This window comes from Glycine soja, chromosome 4 (genome assembly GCF_004193775.1).
Source record: "Glycine soja cultivar W05 chromosome 4, ASM419377v2, whole genome shotgun sequence".
In the NCBI taxonomy this organism is placed as follows: Eukaryota; Viridiplantae; Streptophyta; class Magnoliopsida; order Fabales; family Fabaceae; genus Glycine; species Glycine soja.
Window position 1 is genome coordinate 48,655,149 of NC_041005.1, and position 24,842 is coordinate 48,679,990.

Below are 24,842 nucleotides of genomic sequence, written 5' to 3' on the forward strand. Positions count from 1 at the left end.
TCAAACTGCAACCCTAAAAATGCATGTGATGCGAGAAAAAAAAATCAACAAATGTCAACATGTGTCCAACAGTTTCATTATGGTTATTAATTATTTATCTAATGTAACCTTAATTTGAAATTGAAAGAAGAAGAAGAAGAAAAAAGTAAAACGACACCGTGCTTGTTTGGAAACTCTCTACCTACACGTTGACGTATGCTCATTTAACGCTATAAAAAGTATAAATGTTGATTTTTGGTTAAAAATAATGTATTTTAGGTTTAAAATTAATTATGAGTTTAGTTATTTTAAATAATTTTTTGTGTTAGATCAATGATTTTATACTGAAATTTATTATTAATTTGTTCGTAAAATTAAAATCTCAACATAAATTTAGTTCACTTTAAAATTAAGTTTATCCAGAATTAATTTTAAAAATATTCACTGATAAGTAAAAACTACACACCCAGCCCCAAAAAGGACGTAAATCTAAACATATGGTGATCATTGGCATAAAAAGTGAAAGCTACTGGCGGCTACTTGAATTGATGTTGACTGTGGGGGCAAAGCCAGCTTAGACAAGTGTCATAAAGTCCAACTTGTGATCAGCACATAAGTCATAACTACCTCTTTGTTAATTTTGAAACAAAGATGAAATTATATTTATATAACTTTAATAATTATTATATTATTTTTTATTAATTTAATTATTAAATTATATTTATATACTATTAAGATTATTTATGTTAAATTTTATCAAAATTAAACATTAAAAATAAGATAATTAAATTATTTCTATTTTAATATATTTTAAAATAATTATATTTCATCAATTTTAATATATATAAATGAGATAATAAATAATTTTATATTAATATGAAATTTTACATATATAATTTATAAATTTCAATCCAATGATAAATTTTATAGAAACATCGTCCAATTAAAAATTATAAAATAATATAATAATTATTAATATTATTTTGGATATATATATATATATTCCCAAAACAACATTACTAATTTCCCAATAGCTGGAGAGCATAAAAGTACAATGTAGGGCAAAACAGAGGAATCGAAACAATGGAGAAGCATGCCAACAGGATGATGCTTTATTGGATGGACTGTAACTCTAAAAAACATAGATTTTATTTTTTTAAAATGAATAAGAAAAGAGTGAGTCATACAAACTCAGTGAAAATTATATCATATAATAAAAAAAAATGAAATAAACAAATGTATAGTTCGTACCCATAAAATTTTTGTTACAGCAAGCTAAGTCAATTCAAAAGAATATCTATTCAGTTTTTTTTCAAAGAATAACAATATAAATAAATCAAAAGCCAATAATAATTTTACAAAGATAAAATAATTTTCTTTCAGTCCAAAATTTTCAAAATAAAATAACTCTCCAAACATTGGAATTTTAAAAACTTTACTATTAAACTCGAGTCACACATGAGAAAACCATAACCTCAAGTTATTAATTAAACTTAATTGGTTATACCTTCTCCTTCTTAGTGTGGTCTATCCCCTAGTAATAACTACACATCTAAGATATCCCCTTCTTTTTCAAGTAAAATAATATCATATGATCTCATTTTAGTGAAACAATACTATTTCCCTGATAACTCTCTTCAACATTAGGGACTTCATCTAATCATCTACTTTCAAGGTATAACTAGACGTATTTGTTCTTTTAAAAAAAACACTAGATGTACTCGTCAACTCAAAATTCATCGTTCATGCATTTTAATTAAACTTTAATTAGCTAATGAGTAGAAAAAGATCATACGAGTAAAATAGAAGAATCTTCCTAGATTTTGGAAGAATGGATTGGAGTGTAAGTGAATTGATCCATTAGTGGAAGATGCTCTTTACAATGGCCAAACTGTTCTAATTGTTAGAGCACATTTGAGATGAAACACTTCAGTAGTGGAGGTAACCTACAATCCTAGGATCTGTATCCTCTATCACTAATGGAGCAATGGGTTTGAGATTGACTTACTCCTTTCCTTGTCTCTCGTAGTGCATATGCGCACTTTCAAAGGCTACACAAAAGCCGTTAACTTTTTGTTTATTTAAGTTACGAAAGATAGTTGAATTAGAGTAAATGGTGATATTGAATTAGGATTTTAAATAATTTTAAAAGAATTTTTTTAATAAAAAAAATATTGTGTTGTTGGATCAAAATTTTTAAATAACATGAATAAGGAAATGGATTGCAATGAGGTTTTAAACAATTATTTTAACATATAGGATTTTAGAAAGACTTTTATAATATTTTGTTGAAGTTTAGATTTTAATATATTTATGTTTTAAAATTTTAAAAAAAACTTCATGAATTTATAATATTTGAAAAAGACACGTGAATATTTAGAAAACATTTAAAATTACAATAATAAATCATAATGAGATAGGGTGTATTCATGTGTAGACGAGACACCAAGTATATGGTTCACAAGTGAATCATCTTTTTTTTTTACAGCACAAGTAGATCACTTGTACTTATCAAAATTCGGAACTGACACACGACATGATGGAACGTGACTAAGGTGGGTTTTTGACTTTGCATGTCGAAGTGAGAGTGATTTTATTGAGAGAATAATAGAAGACCTACAAAACAAATGATCCCGACGCTAAAGTAAGTACGAGAGTTAAGAGAATAAATGGAAAAATATGCATACATGATTAGGTGTGTGTTAGTCTCAAGAAAGTACGAATGAATATGGTGTGTTTGTAGTACATGAATGATGTGTTTTGAGGGTTCAAGGGAAATTGATATTTATAGAGTGAAATGGAACCAGAGGTCTTTGTTGACAAGGGTTGTTATGACTCTTGCAAATAATTAATAGCCAATAACTTATTATAGATAGAATTAGAGATAATATATAGCTAAATTTGAACAAGGCATACAAAACAAAAATGCTAAATATGAATAAGACAATCAAAATTGTAGTCGATGTTCAACTCTTTGTCGTTGAAGAACTTGTTTGCAGTGGTATAGTAAATGGGTGTGAGTGCAGTGTCTCACCCATCTCACACCACACAACCAACTTCATATCTAAAGATATTGTCGTTGAATACAAAATTGAGTTATGGAATATACAATTCATAATATAGATACGAAAAATCATTTCTTACAAAACATTCAATCAAAAATTATTCAAACATAATTCTAGATTAAGTAATCCGAAGTACAAGTTAGTATCCTAGATCCGTTAATTTAAAATTATGTTTGCATAATTTTGGATTTGGTGTTCTATAAGGGCACAATTTTGTTCATTCTTACAAGTTTGTCAATTCTAAAATATATGCAAATTTGAAGAAAAAAAATTTACGAATGTGTCTCAAACAATAACTTAATGGGAGGAGAATGAGGGATGAAGAAGCTCAAAATTACCAACGCCTTCTACCTCAAGAAGCTACTTCACACAAAATATGACTGGCGGAAGGATAGGGGACAACCGATAACGAGAAGGAGATACATAAGGTAATGTACGTTGTTGTGTGAGGTACACAATTATGGGGATGAAGAAGTTCAACTTTAGTCGAAAAAATGTTTGAGAGGAACTTATGAAGAATGTAATGGCAATTAAGATTTTTAAAATTATGAAGGTGCAGATAATAAATTGTGGGATGTAGGAAGCAAGTGCCTTATACTTGAACCTTTACTGCCAACATTCGGGACCCAAAAACAAATTCTCCAAAGTCCAAATCATTAGAATTTCCTTGTCAATGATCTTAAAATTCTTAATTGTAACTTTTAACTTTTCATTAGCACTAATACTAAAAGAAGCTAAACAAATTTGTAACTCAGCTTAGCATTGCCTGCAATCGCACAAGCATGGGTGATTGATCCATTTCTTTGATTGACCATATTTTTTTTCCCAGTTTCTGAGGTAAAAACACAAGCATTCGTGATTGATCCATTTCTTTGATTGTCACATTTTTTTTCCCTCCAGCTTACTATACCAGGTTGTAAGAATTAAAGGTTAAGTTTCCAATGGTTTGTGCTGATCCGCACCAAGATGTTCAATTTGTGTTGAAAAATCCATACAATTACGCCCATTCTCTCGACAAGCATGGTCAAAATCATCATCTTGCTTGTCGAAAAATTACCGCTTCGACGATAGTATCTCCATTTTAAATTGACCAATGTTTTAAGTGTTTTCACATTGATTAAGAAGAATCATAAATAAGTTATTTATTGAAGTAGTTTTACCAAAATATTTATACTTTGTATAAATGTATTACCCGTATTTATTGGGTGATTTATGTTACTAGTTGAAAAATTAATAAACACAATACTAAAAAGCTATTATATTGGTGTAATTTATTTGGATAACTTTAAAATAAAATTTTAATATCTCATTGAAAACTAAAAATATTAGTTAACATTTTTTTAATATTAAATTGTTAGCCATTTTAGAATAGAGGGAATAAGTATTACAAGTGCAAACATGAAATGTAAATCGATAAAATATAAGAATTTGGTGAAAAAGTGAAAACATAAAAGAGAATAAATATAAGATGAGAGACCTAACTCAACCTCAAAAACTAGTTCAAAGGATGAAGGTTATCCTTCACTTATACATTCTAATGTGGGATTAATTTTAGTAAATGTAAAACTTGAATTATATATTTCCTATATATTTCCTAATGATGAGATTCAACCAACTTATTGATGAGTGAGATTCTCAAAGTGAAGGTTTAGTTTCAAAACTGTCATAGGTCACATTCGTAGAGAACCTAATATGTTGGTTGATTCATTTGCCAAATATGGTTTATCTTGTCTTTTGATGTCGGTTTATTTCAATTCAATCCCTGATTTTGCTGTAAACTCCCTGGTGGAGGATGATGATATTATTAATACCCATCTTGGGACTTGCCTGATTGGTGTCTGTGGCTCTTTGTCTAAATCATTCAGCAAAAAAAAAAAGAAAAGAGTTTGGGTATCCGATTATGGGCCAAGGATTCAAGCGAGAGATTAGAAAAAATGGACTTGAAAATTTTTGTTCTTAAATATACTTTTTAACTAATAAAAGAAGATTAATTCTCTTTGAAACGTAAAGCAATTGTATTTTGTCTCTACTAACGAAATTTTTTCCATTCATATGATCAGGACCCAAATCCATGATAATATGCTTCTAAAAATTTACTGATTGTATTAGATTTTGTTAATTGGAGTTGTTATCTAGTTTAGAACTACTAATCCACACACACATAACTTAGTCTAAAATGAGAAGGATACAACACATTTTGTTTTGTTTTTCTTTAATATTTTGTAGTTACAAAAATTTGTAAAAAAAGTTCTTCATTATTCGAAAGATTTTTATATTACTAATCAATTAAAAAAAATTATATATGACTTTCAAAATATATAGAATAAAACTCAAATTTGTATCATATAATTTAATATTTTTTTAATGTTTGTTATTTTATTTTAATTAAATAAACAATTAATCAATTATGTTTTGGATTAGTTAATTAATTTTATTTAAATTAAAAGAAAGAAGAAGAATACAGGGCTTGTGATTGTTCATTGCTGTAAGTGGCAAATTTGAAAAGTGTTTCTCTCTCACACATTGACACTACTCCTTCTTTCTCTCTCTACATTTGAATTCAATCGACCCGCCGCTCTTTCTCTCTCTAAATTCGCAATGAGCAAAAGAGCTAATAAGAGGAAAGCGAAGCAAGACGAACAGCCCAAACAACGCAAGAAGCGATCCACAACAATTAAACCTGCCGAGCACGAAGAGTACTTCGAGGATCAGCGCAACTTGGTACTACTACATCCTAATTTTCAATTTCAACCTTTTATTTTATTTATTATTATGTCTCTTTGTTGAGGATTTCTACTAATGCTTGTGGTTCTTGATCCAAATTAGTGGCAATTATATTTATTATCGGCTGTAAAGTTGTGGAACTAATGATTGTTACTGATAAATGCTTTGTAGGAAGACTTATGGAGGGAAACATTCCCTGTCGGAACAGAGGTTTGTCTATTTATTTCATAATTCTTCTTCGTTTATAGCTTCATTTCTGTTGTGTATTTTTTCTTATTGCACCTTATTGTGTTGCTAGTGGGATCAATTGGATTCTGTGTATCAATACAAGTGGAATTTCTCTAACCTGGAAGTGAGTATCGTGGTCAACGGTCAACGCAACTTTCCTCTTAGATGATCATTTCTGAAGAATTTAGGCGATTTATCTTAGCTGTTTAATTTGGTCCATGAATTGTGTTCAGAATGCGTTTGAAGAGGGTGGTGTACTTCATGGGAAAAAGGTTTATCTCTTTGGTTGCACCGAGCGTAAGTGGCATGACTTGAATTTGATTGGTAGCTCATTTCCCTTTAGTTGGTGTTTCATCTTACTACTTATCTTTATTGATATATTCAGCTCAACTGGTCTGGTTCAAAGATGAAAGCAAAGTTGTCTGCATACCTGTTGTTGTAGCTGTAAGTAGTCAAACTTGGCTCTTCTATGTGTTTTGGTTAAATTGATTAGTGCTTATGACCTTTTTTGGAGGAAAATTAGATTGTGCAAATTAGGAATTGCCATTTGAGTTTTCTAGCTGTGATATATGTGTGTCACTCCTTGCGGGCATGGCCTTGGGCATATACATTTGGCTGGAAATTCCAGTTCATAGATTGCAGGTGTAAATGTTGTTGGAATCAGCTTTGTGACTGTATCCATTTTGACGATTGTAAAATCTTAATTTTTCATTTTTATTTTAAATTTAAAGATGTTTCAACTTGCTATTGTATTCAGGTTGTATCACCTTTCCCACCGTCTGATAAAATTGGGATTAACTCAGTTCAGAGAGAGTTCGAAGAGATAATTCCCATGAAACAAATGAAAATGGACTGGATTCCATATATCCCCCTTGAGGACCGGTATTCTTCTCAATTTGGCTATTCTGAGAGGTTTTTTTTGAAATATTGCTTCATGATTATCTATGAACTTATTTGTATAATTAATTTTTTGTCTTCAACAGAGAAAGCCGAGTTGATAGATTAAAGTCTCAAATATTTATCTTAAGTTGCACCCAAAGAAGGTATTGCTCTCCCTTTGCCCTTCCCCTCACAGTCTGCAACTTTATATGTTTCAGGCTTTTAGGTTCAAGCTCAGTAATGCACTATTACTGAAGATGTTTGATTTGTTAAAACTTAGAAGTTCTGATTTAATAGAATTACTTTGAAAAGTTATCTTTCTTAGAAAGAACATTGTCTCCTGCTACTTTATATGTTTTCTTTGGAGTGTATTAATCCTCCTCTTTCTTTTGCTTTTGCTTCCTTTCTACCGATTTGTTAGATACTATTGCTTTTCATTTCATGGTCATTTTTATGAGCTTTAAACCAATGATTTTTATTTTTTTGTTTGGCCTTTCATCAGTTACATTTACCCTTTTCCTTCATGATATTGCCAAAATGATTATAGTTTTTTCAACTTTTTGCATAATTCTCTGGTTTTTATTTTAATTTTATATTGTTTTGATGAATTGCAATGCCTTTTCAAATAGTACTTTTGAACCTTCAAGGTTCAATGCTGTGTCTACAATGTTATACATTCCAGCACATTCTTTCTTAACTGACTGATGAAGAGCTAAACCCTCTTTTTAAAATGAAGAGGAGTGCCTCCGCCTCAAACAACGTGTCTTGTGTCTCAATCCCATTTGATATTGGACTTGTACTTGTGTGTCAATCCTGCTGAGTTGGAAAGAGTGGTTCATCGTCACTGGAGGCTGGTAAATACAGGATCAAAATAACACTTGATGTAGGGGAGAGGAGATACCAGTGCCACTTTAAGAAGGGCGTTCTTCTATTCAAAAAAATTGTAGTTCCTGTCTTAAACAGTAAACATGCGAAGCATGCTTTCTCACTGATGCAACTGTGCTTGTGTGACAAAATTATTTAAAATTTATTCTTGGTAGGATAGGTTCCATTGCGATGTTTTCCAGCTCCCTGCATATAATTAATAAATGAAAATGGATTGAACCTTTCTAGATTTAGCTATACCTACGTTGTTTAGTTTTATTGATCTCTTGCAACTAAATATTATAATATAAATCAATATGTGGTTTTAATTCTATGGACACTTAAGTGTTAATTAGGAAAACTGTAAGTTCATTACTTTGATATTTTGTGCCAATTTCGGGATTTATATCTATATGCAACTTGATGGGTTGACCGTTTACTGTAGTAGCTATTTGTAGCTGCATGTTGAAACTTTTGATCCATATACTCTTGATCCTTAATGTAGAATGTTCATGAATGACTTTTTATCTTGTGATATTAATTAATCTGTGTGATACAGGGCTGCATTGAAACATCTGAAGTTGGATCGTGTAAAGAAATACGAGTATTGCTTGCCTTGTGAGTTTCTAGCTCTAGAATATAATTTGTCTGAATATGTATAATAGCTGTGTACTTGTATACAATAGTTAGTGGAGAGGAGATATAACATTATATTTTTATGGTTATGATTTGCTTTGTTATATCCTTTAATTGTTATTTTTGTAACAGACTTCTACCATCCGTTTAAGGAAGATGAACTTGAACAGAGCACTGAAGTTCAAATAATATTTCCAGCAGAGCCAAAGCCGGTAATTATGATTGAAAAAAGTTTTGCAAAGATGTCCCCAATTTTGGATTGCTTGGGATTGTTTTTTATATGACATGTTTACATACGAGTAAGGCAGGTTAGTACCATATTAGGTTTTCTACATGCTTACTTATCTATCACTTTTTTCTCTTTTTTCCTGCAGGTTTTCTGTGAATTTGATTGGGAATTAGATGAGCTTGAGGTATTGAATTATTTCTCTAATGTTTAGGATGCTAGATAAAACTTGCCAGGTTGTATTTTGTGAAAATTAGGAAGAATGGTTTTATTTATTTTTATTTAAAACTTAGTACAATACTTACAAGTTATAATCATACACTAAAAAATTACTATCAAGCTTGGCATTCTTTTTCAGGAACTTTTTGTTTCTTTGGTTTGTCATTGTCCATTTACCATTGTCTGCTTTCAATAAGCAGGCATGTTATTGAATTAAATTGAATTCTTAAGAATCTAGACATATCTCCATTGAGTGTTGTATTGTTTCTCCACACTGAACCTCCTGATAGAGATGATAAAGTAAAGAATATCTAGAAAGAATGTAATATATAATAATTGACAAAGTTCTCATTTATAAAATTGTTCTATGTTCCACAGGAGTTCACTGATAAGCTCATAGAGGAGGAGGAGTTATTGGAAGATCAAAAAGATACCTTTAAGGTATTGAGTAATTGGAAATCAATAATCGATTCAAGTATTCCAACTCTTTCAAGTAGCAGTTAAGCTGATCATTTTATTGTTTCAGGAATTTGTCAAAGAAAAAGTACGGGAAGCAAAGAAAGCTAATAGAGAGGTACTTTTACTTTTGGTTCTGCCCTGATTGTGTTGTTGCTTTATGCATTTTTACCTACTTTGTCTCCTTTAGGCAAGGGAAGCTCGAAGAAAAGCCATTCAAGAAATGAGTGAGGAAGCTAGAGCTGCATTTGAGAATATGAGATTTTATAAGTTCTACCCTGTGCAAAGTCCAGATGCACCTGATGTATCTAATGTTAAGGTAGGTGTTTGGGCATTCTAACTGAACTTTTTGGAGTTCCAATTTTCAAATTATCTTAACATCTTAGTACAACATTAATGCATCAATTTCTGTCCTTAAAAATGGTAATTCTTCCGTGGAACATTTAAGACTTATAATGAATGTTGAGGAAGATTGGCCAAGCAATTTTAGTTCATACACTTGCATGTGTCTATACTCTATATAAATATATATCTAATAATGACAAGGGAGGGGCCAAAGAACACTGATGGAAAGAGATGTTTGATTTTTCTTTCTTCTATGGATTATTAAAGCAAAGTAAGGAGGTTGGAAAAAGACTATACTTGTTGTAATGAATGCAACTAGCTTGTCCAAATCAGAGGTGCAAAATCTTAAAATTGTTAGCCACTCTATTTCTGTCATATTCTAATTAAAACAGTCAATTCATTTTAGAAGGATTATCCAATATTATCTCATTTAATAGTGTGACTTTTCTATAATCAATTATCTTCAAAAAAAGATTGAGATTCTTCTTTTAATAATTTTTGGTCGTCAACCTATAATCAATTTTCTTTCATTGAATGTGAGATGCTGCTAACAATCAGTGGAGGGAAAAGAAATGATCATAGCAACATTTATGAAAATAACTATTTTCTTTCACATAATTTATAGAGTTTAATGCATTGACAGTAGTTTTACACTCATTCAATAAGAAATTATTGTTGGTATGACTTTTAAAATAGTTGTTGTAAAAGTCAACAAACTTACTATACATAGTTGTTTGGGATTGAATGAGAGTATAAAACTGTTTTAGTTTAACTTTTTTTCTCTAATTTATATTTAGTTGATTTCTTGATACATTCAAAATACACGTAATGCACATTTAATGTACATAGTTGTTTGGCAGTCTCCATTCATAAACAGGTATTATGGAAAGGCTCATGAGGTTCTGTAATTGGATTCAAGACGATGCCAACTTCGTCTGCAGGCTTGTTTTACCTGACACTAAGGATTTAGTCATCTATGACGTTCAGAAGGCAACCTCCTGGTGCCTTGTTAGAAGTGTAGGTGTCTGAAGGAACATACCATGTAAAATTAAGCTCAGAAATCCCAGAGAAGTGAATTAGATAGGAGGAATATATGGGTCGGGTTTCTGATTTCCAATCTGTGGAGAATAGCCGAAGTTCAGGAGCTTTAATTGGTGTGGCTCTTGCTTGTCTTGGTTTCAAATTTCAGATTCTTTGTCCATTCTAAGTTGTACGGCAAGGTTTGACTATAAGCTAAATGAAAATAGATAGTTGTCCTTTTAACATCCAAGAACGAAAATATATTTGTTGAAAGGACAATTTTGTTGAATTCCTTGAATGATGCATTTAACTATTATTTCTGTTGAGGTTGTGTTATGCCACGAGTCTTTTTTTTTTTGTTTGCAAATCCCCTTCATAACGAGAAAAAAGATTGCAGGGAACAGTTGTTGATGCTCCCAGAAGAAGGGTTGTGGGAGATGATATGGCCACGGGTGTCATGCTGCTAGTAACAAATATGGTGTCACCAAACTGACCAAACTACCAAGGTTGGTTATGGTAGGAGAGAGAAATTGTGATAGTGCTGTGCATCTTAACTTTTTATTTTTGTTGTTGGGAAAAAATGTACACTATCTAATGGTGATACATCAAACACTCGTACCGGTAAGTTGTAATGAACGTCTGCTTAAATTGAAAATCTAACATTTTGTAAGTTCATCTTAACTTTTCAGTTTCATCACCACAAACATAAGTTGTATTAAATTGTTTTTCATATTATATTGTCTTCCCTTATGTTAAAAATCACACTCCCTTTTCCTAACATATTTGAATACATGACACTTAAATATTACGTGGATTTGTTGAAAGGACAATTTTGTTGAATTCCTTGAATGTGTACACCAATATGTTACAAAAAAAAATATATACTAGTAAAATATCCTTTTACACTAACGCTCCTCAAATAAGCAAGTATTATACCGTCTTAAATATTATGCCCCTCAAAAAATTATACTAGCAAAATATATTTTCAAATTATGTTAACATCTTAGTACGACATTAAGGCATCAATTTCTCTGCCCATAAAAATGGTCATTCTTCGGTGGAACATTTAAGACTTATAATGAATGTTGAGGAAGATTGGCCAGGCAATATTAAGTTCACACACTTGGAAAGAAATGTTTGGATTTTTTTTCCATCTTTGGATTGTTAAAGCAAAGTAAGGAGGTTGGAAAAAGGCTATACTTGTTTTAATGAATGCAACTAGCTGGTCTCCAAAAAGATTGAAATTAAATGAGTTTCAGAAAAAACCTACGAGATAAAGTTGTGGCGATTTTTTTTTCTTACTCACATATAATTATCTAGATTTTTTTTAGATTCCTTTAGTCATGAGCCATTTATTGTCACACCGGAGTGACTGGCCCTGAGTGATATATACTAACAAGTGTAACAATTAACAACATTGGTTAAAAAGTTTTAAATACTTTTTTTTTTCACTTAAAAGTATCTAATGCATATTTGTTATAATTTCTTATAAAGTTTAAATATAAAGTTCAATATCAACTCTATTTGAATTTCTTATTCCTTATCTTTAAGATACTGGGCAGCAACATCCATACTTGATACTTAAGACCAAAAAACAACTCGTATCACTAGTTCTTTAATTATTTTTGGGTCTTTATTAGCCAAATATTGACTTCCTGCACGTCTGCAACACATTTTATGTTTTTTAATTCTTTATTCTTATTTCACCACGGTAAGTGTGTAACAGTCAGTCTCATGTCATATGTAACGGACAGCCCCAATCGAGGGCCTGGACATGTAACATGTACCCCTATGTTTGGCAGGGAAAAAAGAAAATTAGAGAGCAAGGAAATTTTAAAATTTAAATTGAAAAAAATTAAAGTAATTTTTAATTTTTCTTCTTCTTAAAATCAATTTTCTTATGTTTTTTCATCAATCAAACAAAAGAAAAACTATCATTTTTATTTTCATTCCTTCCAAACGTATCCTTGATAAATAAAACAGAGAATAGATACTTTCATGATCCATGAAAATAATAAATAAATAAAATTTTTATGGCTCATCTTCGCTAAAGCCACGTGTTCTGTTCATCTCCACCCCTTTCCCTCCTTGTCTTCTTCTTCTACTCTCAACGCCATGAAAATCACACTCACACTGTGATCCTTAACCTCTCTCACTCTCTTCTAACTTCCGATTCATGGCAGCGTCTTCTCCTCTCCCTTTACCCGAACTCCATTTCCTTTCTCCGCAAATCACCCCCAAACGCCGTATTTCCCTCTCCAAACTCCCCTCCATTTCCCGCCACGTCACCTCCAACGTTTCTCTCCGCACCGCGCGAATCCGCGCAAGCAGAGAAGAATCCGCGTTGGCCGACCGAGTCAACGACGTCGAATGGACCGGAAATGGCGCCGCCGCCGCTGCTTCCAACGCCAATGGTGCCTCCGTTAGTGGATACGTCAACGGCGCCACTAACGGAAGCTTGGTCAAGTACGGTTACGAAGACGGAAACGACGTTGCTGCTGCGGAGGTGGTGGAAGTTGAAGCCTCTAACAAGCTGAGCGAGGATGGGAGGAAGAAGAGGTTGGAGGAGATTGGGAAAGAAGACGCGTGGTTCAAACAAACCGGGAACGAACAAGTTGAGGGTCGTCGTTTTGATTGAGTTTAAGTAGGTTCTACTACTTGGAACTTGGAATGAAGTATGAACGTGTGGTTTTTCGCAGGTGGCAGTTGCACCTGGGGGTCGTTGGAACAGGTTCAAGACTTACTCCACAATACAAAGAACCTTTGAGATTTGGGGATTTGTTGCCACGTTCATCTTTAAGGCTTGGCTGAACAACCAGAAGTTCTCTTACAAAGGTTCGCCCATTGAAGATTTTATTAATTGTTTCGACTTGGAATTTGTTAGGATCATCGATAAGTGGTTTATGGCCTTGTTGTGTTTTTAACGTAACTTGGTGCGACTAAGCTTGGAGAAGCATTGGTTCTTCTCTAAACAAATAATGTGTATGAACTATGAAGTGCTCACGAATATTCTGAAGTCATGCCAGGAATTTCGATTACAATAAAAAGGGTCGTGGTTTATTCATATGCGTCTGTAGTAGGAGAGTGGGAGTGTTTGTTCTCCGATTGGACAGAAACTGAACCATTCAAAACAGATACTACCAAGCATGACTCCTTACTGGTTAAATTTTAAATATTATGTTAATCAAGTGAGGTTTTGAGTGATTGCAATCGTAAACCGAATTTGTAGGGATGTTAATACGTTATGTTATAGTTGTAACATTTATAGTCATATGTGAAAACTAAAAGTACAAAATGTAGCTTATAAGCTATAAGTTAGGGAGCTAAAAAGCTGGAAGCTTACACCCCCTCTCCCACCTAGCATGATATGTTACGTTATAGTTGCAACATTTATGAGCCTGAAGCATGACAATATGGGTGCCTAATGATGGATCTATGATAGACTCTACTACTAACTTAGAATTTGGGTCTAGGGTCTAACATTAGCCATAATATCTTTAGTTGACGTGGGATCTCAACACACCTCCTCATGTCCAAGATTGGACATCTAAAGTGTGGACAAATGTTGGTGGTCCAATACCCACACCCTCTCGCGCCTAGGACTGGATATCTAGAGCATAGACAAATATAAGTGGCTTAATTACAGATCTAGAATAGGCTTTGTTACCATTTTAGAATTTGGGTTTAGGGCATAACTCATAGAATTGGTTTATAAGGTGAGGATTGTCTGAGCTTTACAAGAGCTTCATTTGCCATATCTCTAATATATGTGGGAGTGGGACTAAACACACCCCTCACCCAGCACAATGCAAGTGCTTTAAAGAGGCCACAAATAAGGCGGACTAGGAGTGACTGCAATTAAGGAGGCTTTCCAACAGCCTTGTTTTCTTATTGATCTTTTACAATATTCTTTTATGATCATCATCTGTTTTAAAGCCTACGCCTAACTACAACTAAAAAACCATTTAATCTATGAAGTGTTTCTGTATTGAATTTGACAAATTTGTAGGATGCCAGTTTCTGTTTTTATTTGATCTGAAGATATTATATACAGGAGGAATGACCGAGGAAAAAAAAACCTTAAGGCGAAAGGCCCTTGCCAAGTGGCTGAAGGAAAACATTCTGAGATTAGGTCCTACATTCATCAAAATTGGCCAGCAGTTCTCCACTAGAGTGGACATTCTTCCTCAAGAATATGTTGACCAGTTGTCCGAACTTCAGGTACATTAGAGTTTTGAACAGAATTTGTAAGATTATTTCCCTGCATTGAGATACTTTGAACTTGTTTCTATTACTTGTCATAAGTTTCATTTTAAAAAAAACGGATAAAAGAAAAAAAGCCTTGTATGCAGATTTGTTTTTCATTTGTTAAGGGACATGACTTTCTAATTATAGTCTACCATTCTATTGACTGTTTTCTATTCTATTATGATCTCTTTTAATGCCTCACAAAGTATAAAATTATCAATAAAGTTTAGGGTAATTACACTAACCTCCCTCAAGGTTAACAATAATTACACTTACACCTTTTCTGATTGAAAAATTATACGGACCTCCTTTGCACATCCCTTGCTTTTGGTATTTTTAAAGATACTATTTTATGATGTGTACATAAAAAAAGGGGGAGATATACTTTTTTTTTAAAGAAAATAACGTGTATCAACAAGCAAGACTTTAATATAAAATAAGGGAGGTCGGTGTAATTTTTCAATCAAGAAGGATGTAAGTGTAATTAGTGCAAAGTTACATCTACACTTTATCAGACAAAAATACATTTTCATTTCTTATCTTCTCAATTTTCACCTGCTCAATGTATTTCCATAAACGGAATGACAAATGATCTAGATGCATTTTGATGTAATTTATTATTATTATATGAGAAACAAACTTTCTGGATATGAGATTGTATAGATTCATTTGTAATCCTTGTATTCTTGAGTTTTAAGACTTCATCTTGCTCATCTACTTAGGCAGTAAGCGATAAAAAACTATTGAGAATGTTTCCCTTTGAATTCCAAAGCTGATGACAAAGATCATCTCAACATAAAGCTACATGTAAAAATAGCATAAAACTAAATGAGAAAAAAATAGTAAGGTTGCATTTCTTTGGTGCCTTAGTTACTTATTGTTTTCTGTTCAGGATCAAGTTCCTCCATTTCCCTCAGAGACCTCTGTAGCTATTGTTGAAGAAGAGCTGGGAGCTCCTTTAGGTGATATCTTTGATCAGTTTGACTATGAACCAATAGCTGCTGCAAGTCTTGGTAATTGATGTTTTACTTTGCACATCTTTGTAACAGAAATTATGCTCAATTAATGAAGGAACCAAGATCAAGTGTAGCATGATTCTGCATATCATATTTGATGAGAAGACTGGAATAGTGAACTCTTCTATTTTAACTAATGTAGGTCAGGTTCATCGTGCGACATTAAAGGGACAGGAGGTTGTTGTTAAAGTACAAAGGCCTGGTCTCAAGGATCTTTTTGATATTGATCTTAAAAACCTGAGGGTCAGTGTTATAACTTAAGGCTTTTCTATAATGCTTATGGAGCTATGAGCAAATCTGATATGACTTTCTGATAATGTCTTTTCTTTAACCCCAGGTTATTGCTGAATATCTTCAAAAAATTGATCCAAAATCAGATGGTGCAAAGAGGGATTGGGTTGCTATTTATGATGAATGTGCCTCTGTCTTATATCAGGTGATGATTTCTGGAAGTTACTACATTTTTATGTTACTTGAGATTACTGAACTGAAGTAAGTAATTTGTATAGTTCTCCATCATCTTGATCCTGTTCTTCTAAAAAGTGAAGTCCAATAAAATAATAAGATTGTATTGAAACACTACTTTTTAGAGTTTGGGTGCATGGAGTGGGCAAGAGGATTGTAAGTTGCTATCTGTGGAATTGCATGTTAGGAAATTGAAGAAGTTCCCTCTGGTTCATGGGAAACTTTCATAACAAAGATCCTAGAATTCTGCAGGGTGTTGGCTGATTAAGAGGGTCTTTTACTCAAAGACTAAGGAGATAACTATATTTGAGTTGTTTGGAGAGAAGGGATAAGGAGGCTTGCAATGGTACTTCTTTATGACCTGGCTAGGCAATGGAGCAAATTGGCAGAGCAGTATTTATGTTCTGCAGCTGTAATTCTTCAAAAAGTGGCATGCTTGTTTGGTGTTCCAGATTTCATGTTTCGTTAGATGCTTTTTAAACTGCAAACTGCAATATTAATTTGCAAGTGTTACTGTGGTAGATTCTAGTAGATGTATTACTAAAGAGTTTCTTTTTCTTATGGCAATGTTGCTATGATTGGGAAGACAGAAAGAAGTTTGAGGGAATTTAATGCTAGCATGCATAACCAGCGGCTAGATCACAGTTTTGCATTATCATAAATTGTTTACGTATAGGAAAACTTGATGTAAGAAAACCATCTAAATAATACAAATATGGATTTAGATCATATCATCATACATAAGAGTGGTCATTCCCGTTCCAGTTCCTGCTTGAGTTGTGAATCTGTTCTTGTTTTGGTATGATGTATGCACGTGTTCACAGCAAATAACATTCTCTGATCCTGTTACTGCAACATGGATTAATAATTTTCAGGAGATTGATTACACCAAGGAGGCTGCTAATGCTGAATTGTTTGCAAGTAACTTTAAGAACATGGATTATGTGAAAGTTCCTACAATCTACTGGGATTATACCACTCCACAGGTTTAACCTTCATGGCTCTTATTATGCCAAATGTAGTAATGCGCATATTTTCCATCTTATGTCTGAACTTATTTATCTATAATCTATGTTGTCAATGCAGATTCTGACAATGGAGTATGTTCCTGGGATTAAAATAAACAAAATACAAGCTTTAGACCAACTGGGTGTTGACCGCAAAAGGTTAGTAGAATCTCTATTTATTTGCTTGGCAAAATCACAATGAACATGTTAGATTGTTACCTTTTACTTTTGTGTATCTCTGTTGAGGATGGCATCTAACTTGATTCAAATTATTATTTGTTATGTTCTACAGGTTAGGGAGATATGCGGTTGAGTCATACTTGGAACAAATTTTATCACATGGTTTCTTCCATGCTGACCCTGTGAGTTTGTACTTTTAGAATCAATATCAGAAATCTCTTTATATATTATGTTACATTATATATGGATTAGCTATCTGGTAAATTGTATAGTAAAGCCAAAATGTTAACTGTCTTTGAACTTGCTCTTATGTTGCAACGTTAGCATCTATTGTCTGAGCAATGAGATGTACGCTACTTGTGTTTTACAATTATTATTCTTTTGCTAGTCTGCTTGGTTGTATTTTGACAATCTCAGGCTATCTCTCTCACTACCTTAGAGCAACTGTTATTGTTAAGCAATCCTTAAGGGTCCTGATTGGTTTTGGTCTACGGGTATAAAGCAAAAGGGCTTTAGGGACCTTGGGACTCACAGGTATTGGATTCCTATCAGATGATCTTGTGTGTAACCCATAGATGTTTACATTGTTCCTGCAGCATCCTGGAAATATTGCAGTTGATGATGTCAATGGTGGAAGATTGATCTTCTATGATTTTGGAATGATGGGGAGGTATTTTCTTTGTCTTCTATGGCTATTTCAAATATGAATTCTCTAGCAGCACCTGCACATGCTTTAAGTTTTGTGAGATGGTTTGCCTTTTTACAATTATGTTTGGTATTGCGTCTTACAGTATCAGTCCAAACATTCGAGAAGGTTTGCTCGAAACATTTTATGGGGTTTATGAGAAAGATCCAGACAAGGTAAATGCTTTTCATGAATTATGTTGAATAATAATATGAATATTGTACCATATTATCTCATTCTTGACTCAAATACTTACCAAATGAAGCTTGTGTTCTGGTATTAGGTTCTACAAGCAATGATTCAAATGGGAGTTCTTGTCCCCACTGGAGATATGACTGCTGTTAGAAGAACAGCACAATTCTTCCTCAACAGGTATTTATAAACCAATTTAGTAGGAATATATCACAAATGGAATCACCTCCAGTACTTAAGCAGTGATATTTCTACAAGTTAATAGTATTATACGGAAAATTTAAGGGTTGGAGAATCCAAGTCAAAATATTTTTTCTTGAAAAAGAAAGGTTTTGCAGATTCAATATATTTCTTTAGATGGTTCTTTGGTTTGTTTCATTTATACCTGTCATGTGGGAGGCTGAAATGCATTGCTTGTTGAATGTGGTCTGTGCAGAAGCACTTGTCTGTCCTGATTTGTTATGATGTTAGAAATATATCAATATCTATCTGAACCTTTTTACTGCATATTTCTGATCAGTTTTCGATTTTTTAGGTTAATTTTTTTGTTGCACACTAATATTCTTGTTAGAACACAGGAAGGATAAGTTTGTAAGGAACAGTCAGAGTAATTAGTTAGGGACAGTTAGAGTATTTAGAGGTGGTTTAGTTTTTTTTTTTATCAACCAATGTTGGTTATTAGGTTTTGCTAGAATGATAGTGGGAGGGATTCAACCCCCCTACTCCCCCTCACCCTTAAACCTCCCTTGCCAACCACCAAGCCAACCTTATAATTTCAGAGGGAGTTTAGTTAGATAAATAAATAAGAGGATGTATGGGAAGTGGCTCTATTCTGTTCTGTTATCTTTTGGGAAGCTGAGGATTAGCTCTAATGTAGAAAGGGAAAACCCTTTGAAAAGGGTTTTCTTTCTGTGTTTTCTGTTTCTCTCTCACTGAAATAACAATCAATTTCTGGATTCCTAACAAATTTTAGCTCAAGAACAACTTAGGGTACTGATTAGTTATGGTTGAAACCTACTGAAATCTCTGACCTTGAATTAATCTTATCTTCTACAGTTTTGAAGAGCGCCTGGCTGCACAAAGGAGAGAGAGAGAGGAAGCAACAACTGAACTTGGATTCAAAAAACCATTAAGCAAGGAGGAAAAAATAAAGAAGAAAAAACAACGTCTGGCTGCTATTGGTAATGCACCTGGTGTATAATTGAATGCATATTTAAGTTTAGGCTATATAAATGTGTGCTTGTAAGTATTATTGTTGATTTATCTGCTGTATGTGAAGATAAAAAATGTGTTGGGGAAGAGTATATAATATGCAGGCTATCTCCCACCCAGCTACAATATAGGAAGGAATTGGGAGAGATTCGGACCTCTTGAATGTCCAGGACTGTTCTTAACAAAAATCATTCCTTCATTTGTATCTGAACCAGTTTCTATCAGATACTCAGCTGTCTTGCTTTAAGCAGGTGAAGATTTATTATCTATTGCAGCAGACCAGCCCTTCCGATTTCCTGCTACATTCACATTTGTTGTTAGAGCCTTCTCAGGTAAATGCAATCAAGTTTAATGCATAATTTTGCATAATCCATGCATATGGTTGTAAGGTTACAAGTCAATTTTTGTCTCTGCAGTGTTGGATGGCATTGGAAAGGGGCTTGACCCACGTTTTGACATCACTGAGATTGCCAAACCGTAAATATTGTCTTCATAATTTTTAACTTTTGAATTATTTTCATTTATTCATGTTAAATTTATATGTTTTACGTACTTAACACAACTAGCCTTCCTGGCCATGTAGTTATGCCCTGGAGTTGCTCAGGTTTCGTGAAGCTGGGGTTGAAGTTGTCCTAAAGGTAGTCACAAACATGTTCTACTGTGAATTCAGTTAATTTAATTCTTTCTTTTACATCTATCCTATCACGTACAGGACTTCAGGAAGAGATGGGATAGACAATCTCAAGCATTTTACAACTTAATCAGACAGGCTGATAGGGTTGACAAGCTTGCTAACATTATCCAAAGACTGGTATTTCCCTGATTTTCAGATATATAGTTCAAGTTATTTATTTGATTCATTTTGTTTTGAACTTTTGGTACTCTAGATCACTGCTTATTTAATTTTTCCACAGGAGCAAGGTGATCTAAAGCTGCGAGTTCGAACTTTGGAATCTGAGAGGGCATTCCAACGTGTTGCTGCAGTCCAGAAGACTATAGGGAATGTGAGTCAATCTAATATGTGAACTGTAAAGTTTACTTCTTTGGTCCATTTGGTTAGAGTTTGTTCTACTGCCTGTAAAACATGTATTTGTCAATCTTTGTAGGTATGCTAGCACCTCATTTATTATTTATCGGAAGCAGCTCTAGGCTCAGTTGGCTGTTGTAGGGTCACTCTTGCAAAGTCTAAGTTTTATGGAACCAGGGATGGATCTAGAGGGGGGCAGTCAGGGGCTTAGTGTAACATTGTGTAAAACTAATTTTGTATGTTGTGATTATAATAGTGGTTAAGGTTAACTAGTGTAAAATTAGTTGTGTTTGTTGTTATTGTGATAACAGTTAAGGGTATTATCATTTAAAATAAAAATTAATTTCAATTTTATGTGTAAAAAATAGTAAATATTTTTTTTAAAAATTACTATTATTTATTAAAAGTTAGACATTTAAACAATTACAAAGGAAGAAAAAAAAATTCAGCGCCCCCCCTCAATAGATTTCTGGATCTATCACTGTGGGACTGAGAATAGGTATAGGTTTGTTTTCTCATGTGGTGGCAATACAGTACTATATTAAACAAGTTGTAAACATGCTTGTAGATGAATGTAACTCTTATTTGTCAGTTTTTTATACTTTTTACGCTTGTGCCCAACTGCCCATGCATCCAGGTATATGTTCATATATTGCAAAGGCGTGACTGTTTGATGTCTACCTTTTAACATACTTGGACTCAGAATTTCAATATTTCTATTTCTCCCGTGGCTTCTAAATACTGATGGATGTGTATAAATACTAAATAGTTGTTGACTTTTGACACAATTTCATGCTTTTATGCATGCATCCATTGCAAGCTAGATGCATGTTTTTTTTAATCTTGATCTCATTAATGCATAATATTATAGGAGAGACTTGGAAAACCTGTTGGCATGACACAGTCTGTTTGTTTCTTGGTTTTGAAAACTGTTTTCTTATTCTTTTTTTTTCTTTCCTTTTTTAAATAACTTGTTTGACAAGAGTAGTTTTTGAAAATTGTTTTCAAAATTAATCTCTTCTTTAGTTTTTAAAACTAAAACCAGAACATCTCCCAAGTTGTTTTGATTTTCAACTTTCAGTTTTCTATTACTCATGTTCTTCATTTCACTTTCAATCTTCCTCCTCATTCCTACTATCTAAAAATCAATTTTATAAACACAGTTTTACAAATGAAAAAAATAAAATCAAACATCTTTTCATTCATGTTACCGTTTTCTCAATTAACAGGCAGTAGCTGCTGGGAGCCTAATCAATCTTGCAACAGTTTTGTATCTCAACTCAATTCGTGTAAGCTGTTCCCATTTGGCATCTCTTTTTTACTGGAAGTGATTATAAAGTCAATTGATTATCTGGTGTGATCTCATTGCTCAGTCACGGGTTATCTTTTTCAGGTGCCTGCCATTGCAGCATATATCTTCTGTGCAATCTTTGGTTTTCAAGTGCTCTTGGGCATTGTAAAGGTCAAGAAGCTAGATGAACGGGAACGATTGATAACAGGGATTGCATGAGCAGCTACATGGTGAATCTTGCTTTATTGATTTTTATAAAAATGTTCTATACTAATATGTGTTCAAGTTATGATGGTGAAAAAGATCGTTTAGCAATTTTATGGCATGAAGGTCATTTCCCCCCATAAATTGCTGTACAGTTTGTGACACTAAGCATGCATGTTGTGAACTTTTAGAGCTGAGAAAATGTCACATGATGCCACCACCCAAGTACTATTGTATTAAGTCCATCTTCCAACAGGGCCCAGTCTTTTGCTAATGTGATCATTTTCTTGTGTGCACTCTTCTGGTAGTTTTCAAAATAGAACAAAGAAAAAGAAGTAACTAGTAATAAATAACACCTTTTACCTGTTCCTCTATAATTTTTCTTTTTTTTAAAAAGAATTGTTTCCTGAGAGCCTTTGACATAATTGTTTTCATGGAATACAGGTTAATGATAATTATTCAAGTGAATGTTGGTAATTAAATGAATCTGACAAATGCAAATTCTAATGTATATCCCTGTAAATTTTTTTGTCAAGGTTCATAAATGGTGTTCTATCCATTCCAGTGTATCATAGTACACTAAGACGCTTTTGGTATGTTGGTGTGCTTTTTCCTTTGTACGTAATATACTGGTCATGTCAAACATAGGCCAACTTAAGAAACCTTGTGTTCAGTATGATAATTTACTTGGGCTCCTAGGTATCATATATTTTCATGTCCTGTGATGCTTGTATGCAAGCATCCCAGATAGGGGCAAATCTTACTCGCTAGCAAGAAAGTTCGGATATGTAGAGTTAATTATGTATAACCGAGATGCAAGTATAGGGTGTTTAGAATACTTAAGCTGTGGATAGTTTGGTATTTAAAAATAATACTTTGCTGTTCCTGTAGGTTTTTGACATGTTTATTCATTGCTTTTGCTTGGGCTTATTGCAGATTTAGGACCGAGAAATAGCACATGTTACGGTCATGGTTGCAAGTCAACCTTCAGAGCATGAAAAGGATTAAATGACCTGGGGAGCTGATAGAAAGCATTACCCAACATTTCGAAAGACTTCAGCAAGTACAAAAATTTCAAGCAGCAAATGATGGGGGCTTTCTCCATTCACCTGTTTCTGTTAATAAAAAAAATGTGCTCTACGATAGCCAAATTGGCTTAGAGCCACATTTTTGTCATACACCCCACCTCTCCCAAAAAATTATAAATATAAGTTATTTCCGCATAGTAACTTGTATAGGTATGATATAGAGTTTTCATATATTCACAATTCACAATTACATTCCACGCCCGAATTGGACCAAAATCTGTCAAAATTCAGCTACTAGTATTTTTCTATGTAGCATGACCCTTATTGTAATTACCATACGGTATAATGCAGCTTCCGACAAAAATTTGGAGGGAAGCTCTGCCCCAAATTGACTAACATAAATGAAAAAATGTCTGCTTGTGTCATCGATGTGCGTGTTGGATTTACATTGCAGATCAAACGACAGGTTTTTCTAGATGGTTATGCAAGTAATCTGCGAGTTTCATATCCTGAACACCTTACTGCATTGGCATCATTGTTCGCAGGGTCTATTGAATTCACGATGTCTGTTTCACCGCCTCTAATGTCTTTATTTTCTGCTGTTTCCTATTTTGGCACTCTGGTTCTGGTCCATGAGAAGCAATTAATTATTTTCTTTTGTCTAGACTCGTGCTTTTCATCTACGCGCTTCTCCAGAATATCCATATGTTAATGTGTACACTAGCGTTGCATGTGACGTGAATACCTAATACGCCAAGAATATATAGCAATAAAAGTGACAAGGATGGAGCAGAATATGTCGAGGGAATCCCATATGGTACATGGCTTGCAATCTTCAATTTATTATGGCATCCAACATGCGCATGTTCTGTTATATTTCCATGTCTCTAAACGATGGTTTTCGATGTCGTAATAAACTCATTTGACTTTGGTCTGTGGAACTTGGATAATTGGGTTGTACTAAGGTTGCTCTAATATATTTTTTTATCTAGTTTTCTTATTATAGCTTAAGATATGTTAGAATATATGTCAATATATTTTTGGATTTAGTTTTCTTATTATAGCCTAGGATTCCTTTTGTGTATAATTAGTTTCCTCATTATAGCTTAGGATCTCTCTTGTAATTATGGTATATAATCACAATTTTGTTAATAGAATGAACACAAAATTATATTCTTTCATGGTATCAACATTCTAAGGTGCGATCCTCTCTTGCTTCCACTGCGTCCTATCTTCTCTTCTTCTTCTAGCTGTCATTTCTTTTCTCACGTCAGCCACCATGACTGACTCCAACAAATTCCACCCAGCTCTTGTTGTCTCCAACATCAAGAATCATATCTCCATCACCCTGGAGATGGAAAACGTCCAATATGTGACGTAGATGGAACTGTTCAAGATTCACGCACGTTCTCACATGGTCTTTCACCACATCATGCCATCAGAGAAAGGCAAGGAGAAGGTTCCTAAAATCGATGAAGAAAAGGAACTGTGGTCGACCTTGATGTTGTGGTCCTTCAATGGATCTATGCAACAATCTCACATGACCTGTTACATACTATTCTTGAACCCAATGCAACGACAATGGGGGCGTGGACTAAGTTGTGTGATATATTCCAAGACAATAAGAATGCTCGGAGGAAAGAATT

At 33.4% G+C, this 24,842-nt stretch overlaps 2 protein-coding genes across 3 annotated transcripts; both read left to right on the forward strand.

Annotated features, from left to right (window-relative positions):
• The first annotated feature begins 5,568 nt into the window (after window positions 1-5,568).
• LOC114410151 (protein HEAT INTOLERANT 4-like) lies at window positions 5,569-11,322 on the forward strand. Its single transcript, XM_028373958.1, has 14 exons — window positions 5,569-5,765; window positions 5,940-5,978; window positions 6,067-6,120; window positions 6,230-6,293; window positions 6,382-6,440; window positions 6,754-6,878; window positions 6,980-7,039; window positions 8,299-8,357; window positions 8,508-8,587; window positions 8,750-8,788; window positions 9,199-9,261; window positions 9,347-9,394; window positions 9,467-9,595; window positions 10,482-11,322. Exons 1-14 carry the CDS (start codon window positions 5,643-5,645, stop codon window positions 10,527-10,529), a joined length of 990 nt encoding a protein of 329 aa, XP_028229759.1. The 5' UTR covers window positions 5,569-5,642; the 3' UTR covers window positions 10,530-11,322.
• Window positions 11,323-12,705: 1,383 nt separating this feature from the next.
• On the forward strand, window positions 12,706-23,623 carry LOC114410152 (protein ACTIVITY OF BC1 COMPLEX KINASE 8, chloroplastic-like). 2 transcript variants are annotated; one of them, XM_028373959.1, is made up of 21 exons: window positions 12,706-13,255; window positions 13,341-13,476; window positions 14,696-14,862; window positions 15,782-15,902; window positions 16,048-16,148; window positions 16,243-16,341; window positions 17,246-17,356; window positions 17,457-17,536; window positions 17,670-17,739; window positions 18,154-18,227; window positions 18,349-18,418; window positions 18,526-18,614; window positions 19,491-19,615; window positions 19,898-19,978; window positions 20,063-20,123; window positions 20,230-20,284; window positions 20,359-20,457; window positions 20,561-20,650; window positions 21,903-21,962; window positions 22,067-22,194; window positions 23,105-23,623. In XM_028373959.1, exons 1-20 carry the CDS (start codon window positions 12,818-12,820, stop codon window positions 22,181-22,183), a joined length of 2,244 nt encoding a protein of 747 aa, XP_028229760.1. In that variant the 5' UTR covers window positions 12,706-12,817; the 3' UTR covers window positions 22,184-22,194; window positions 23,105-23,623. The 2 variants fall into 2 exon arrangements, with proteins under 2 accessions (XP_028229760.1, XP_028229761.1); XM_028373960.1 differs by lacking the exons at window positions 21,903-21,962; window positions 22,067-22,194; window positions 23,105-23,623 and adding an exon at window positions 20,753-21,022.
• The last annotated feature ends 1,219 nt before the right edge of the window (window positions 23,624-24,842 follow it).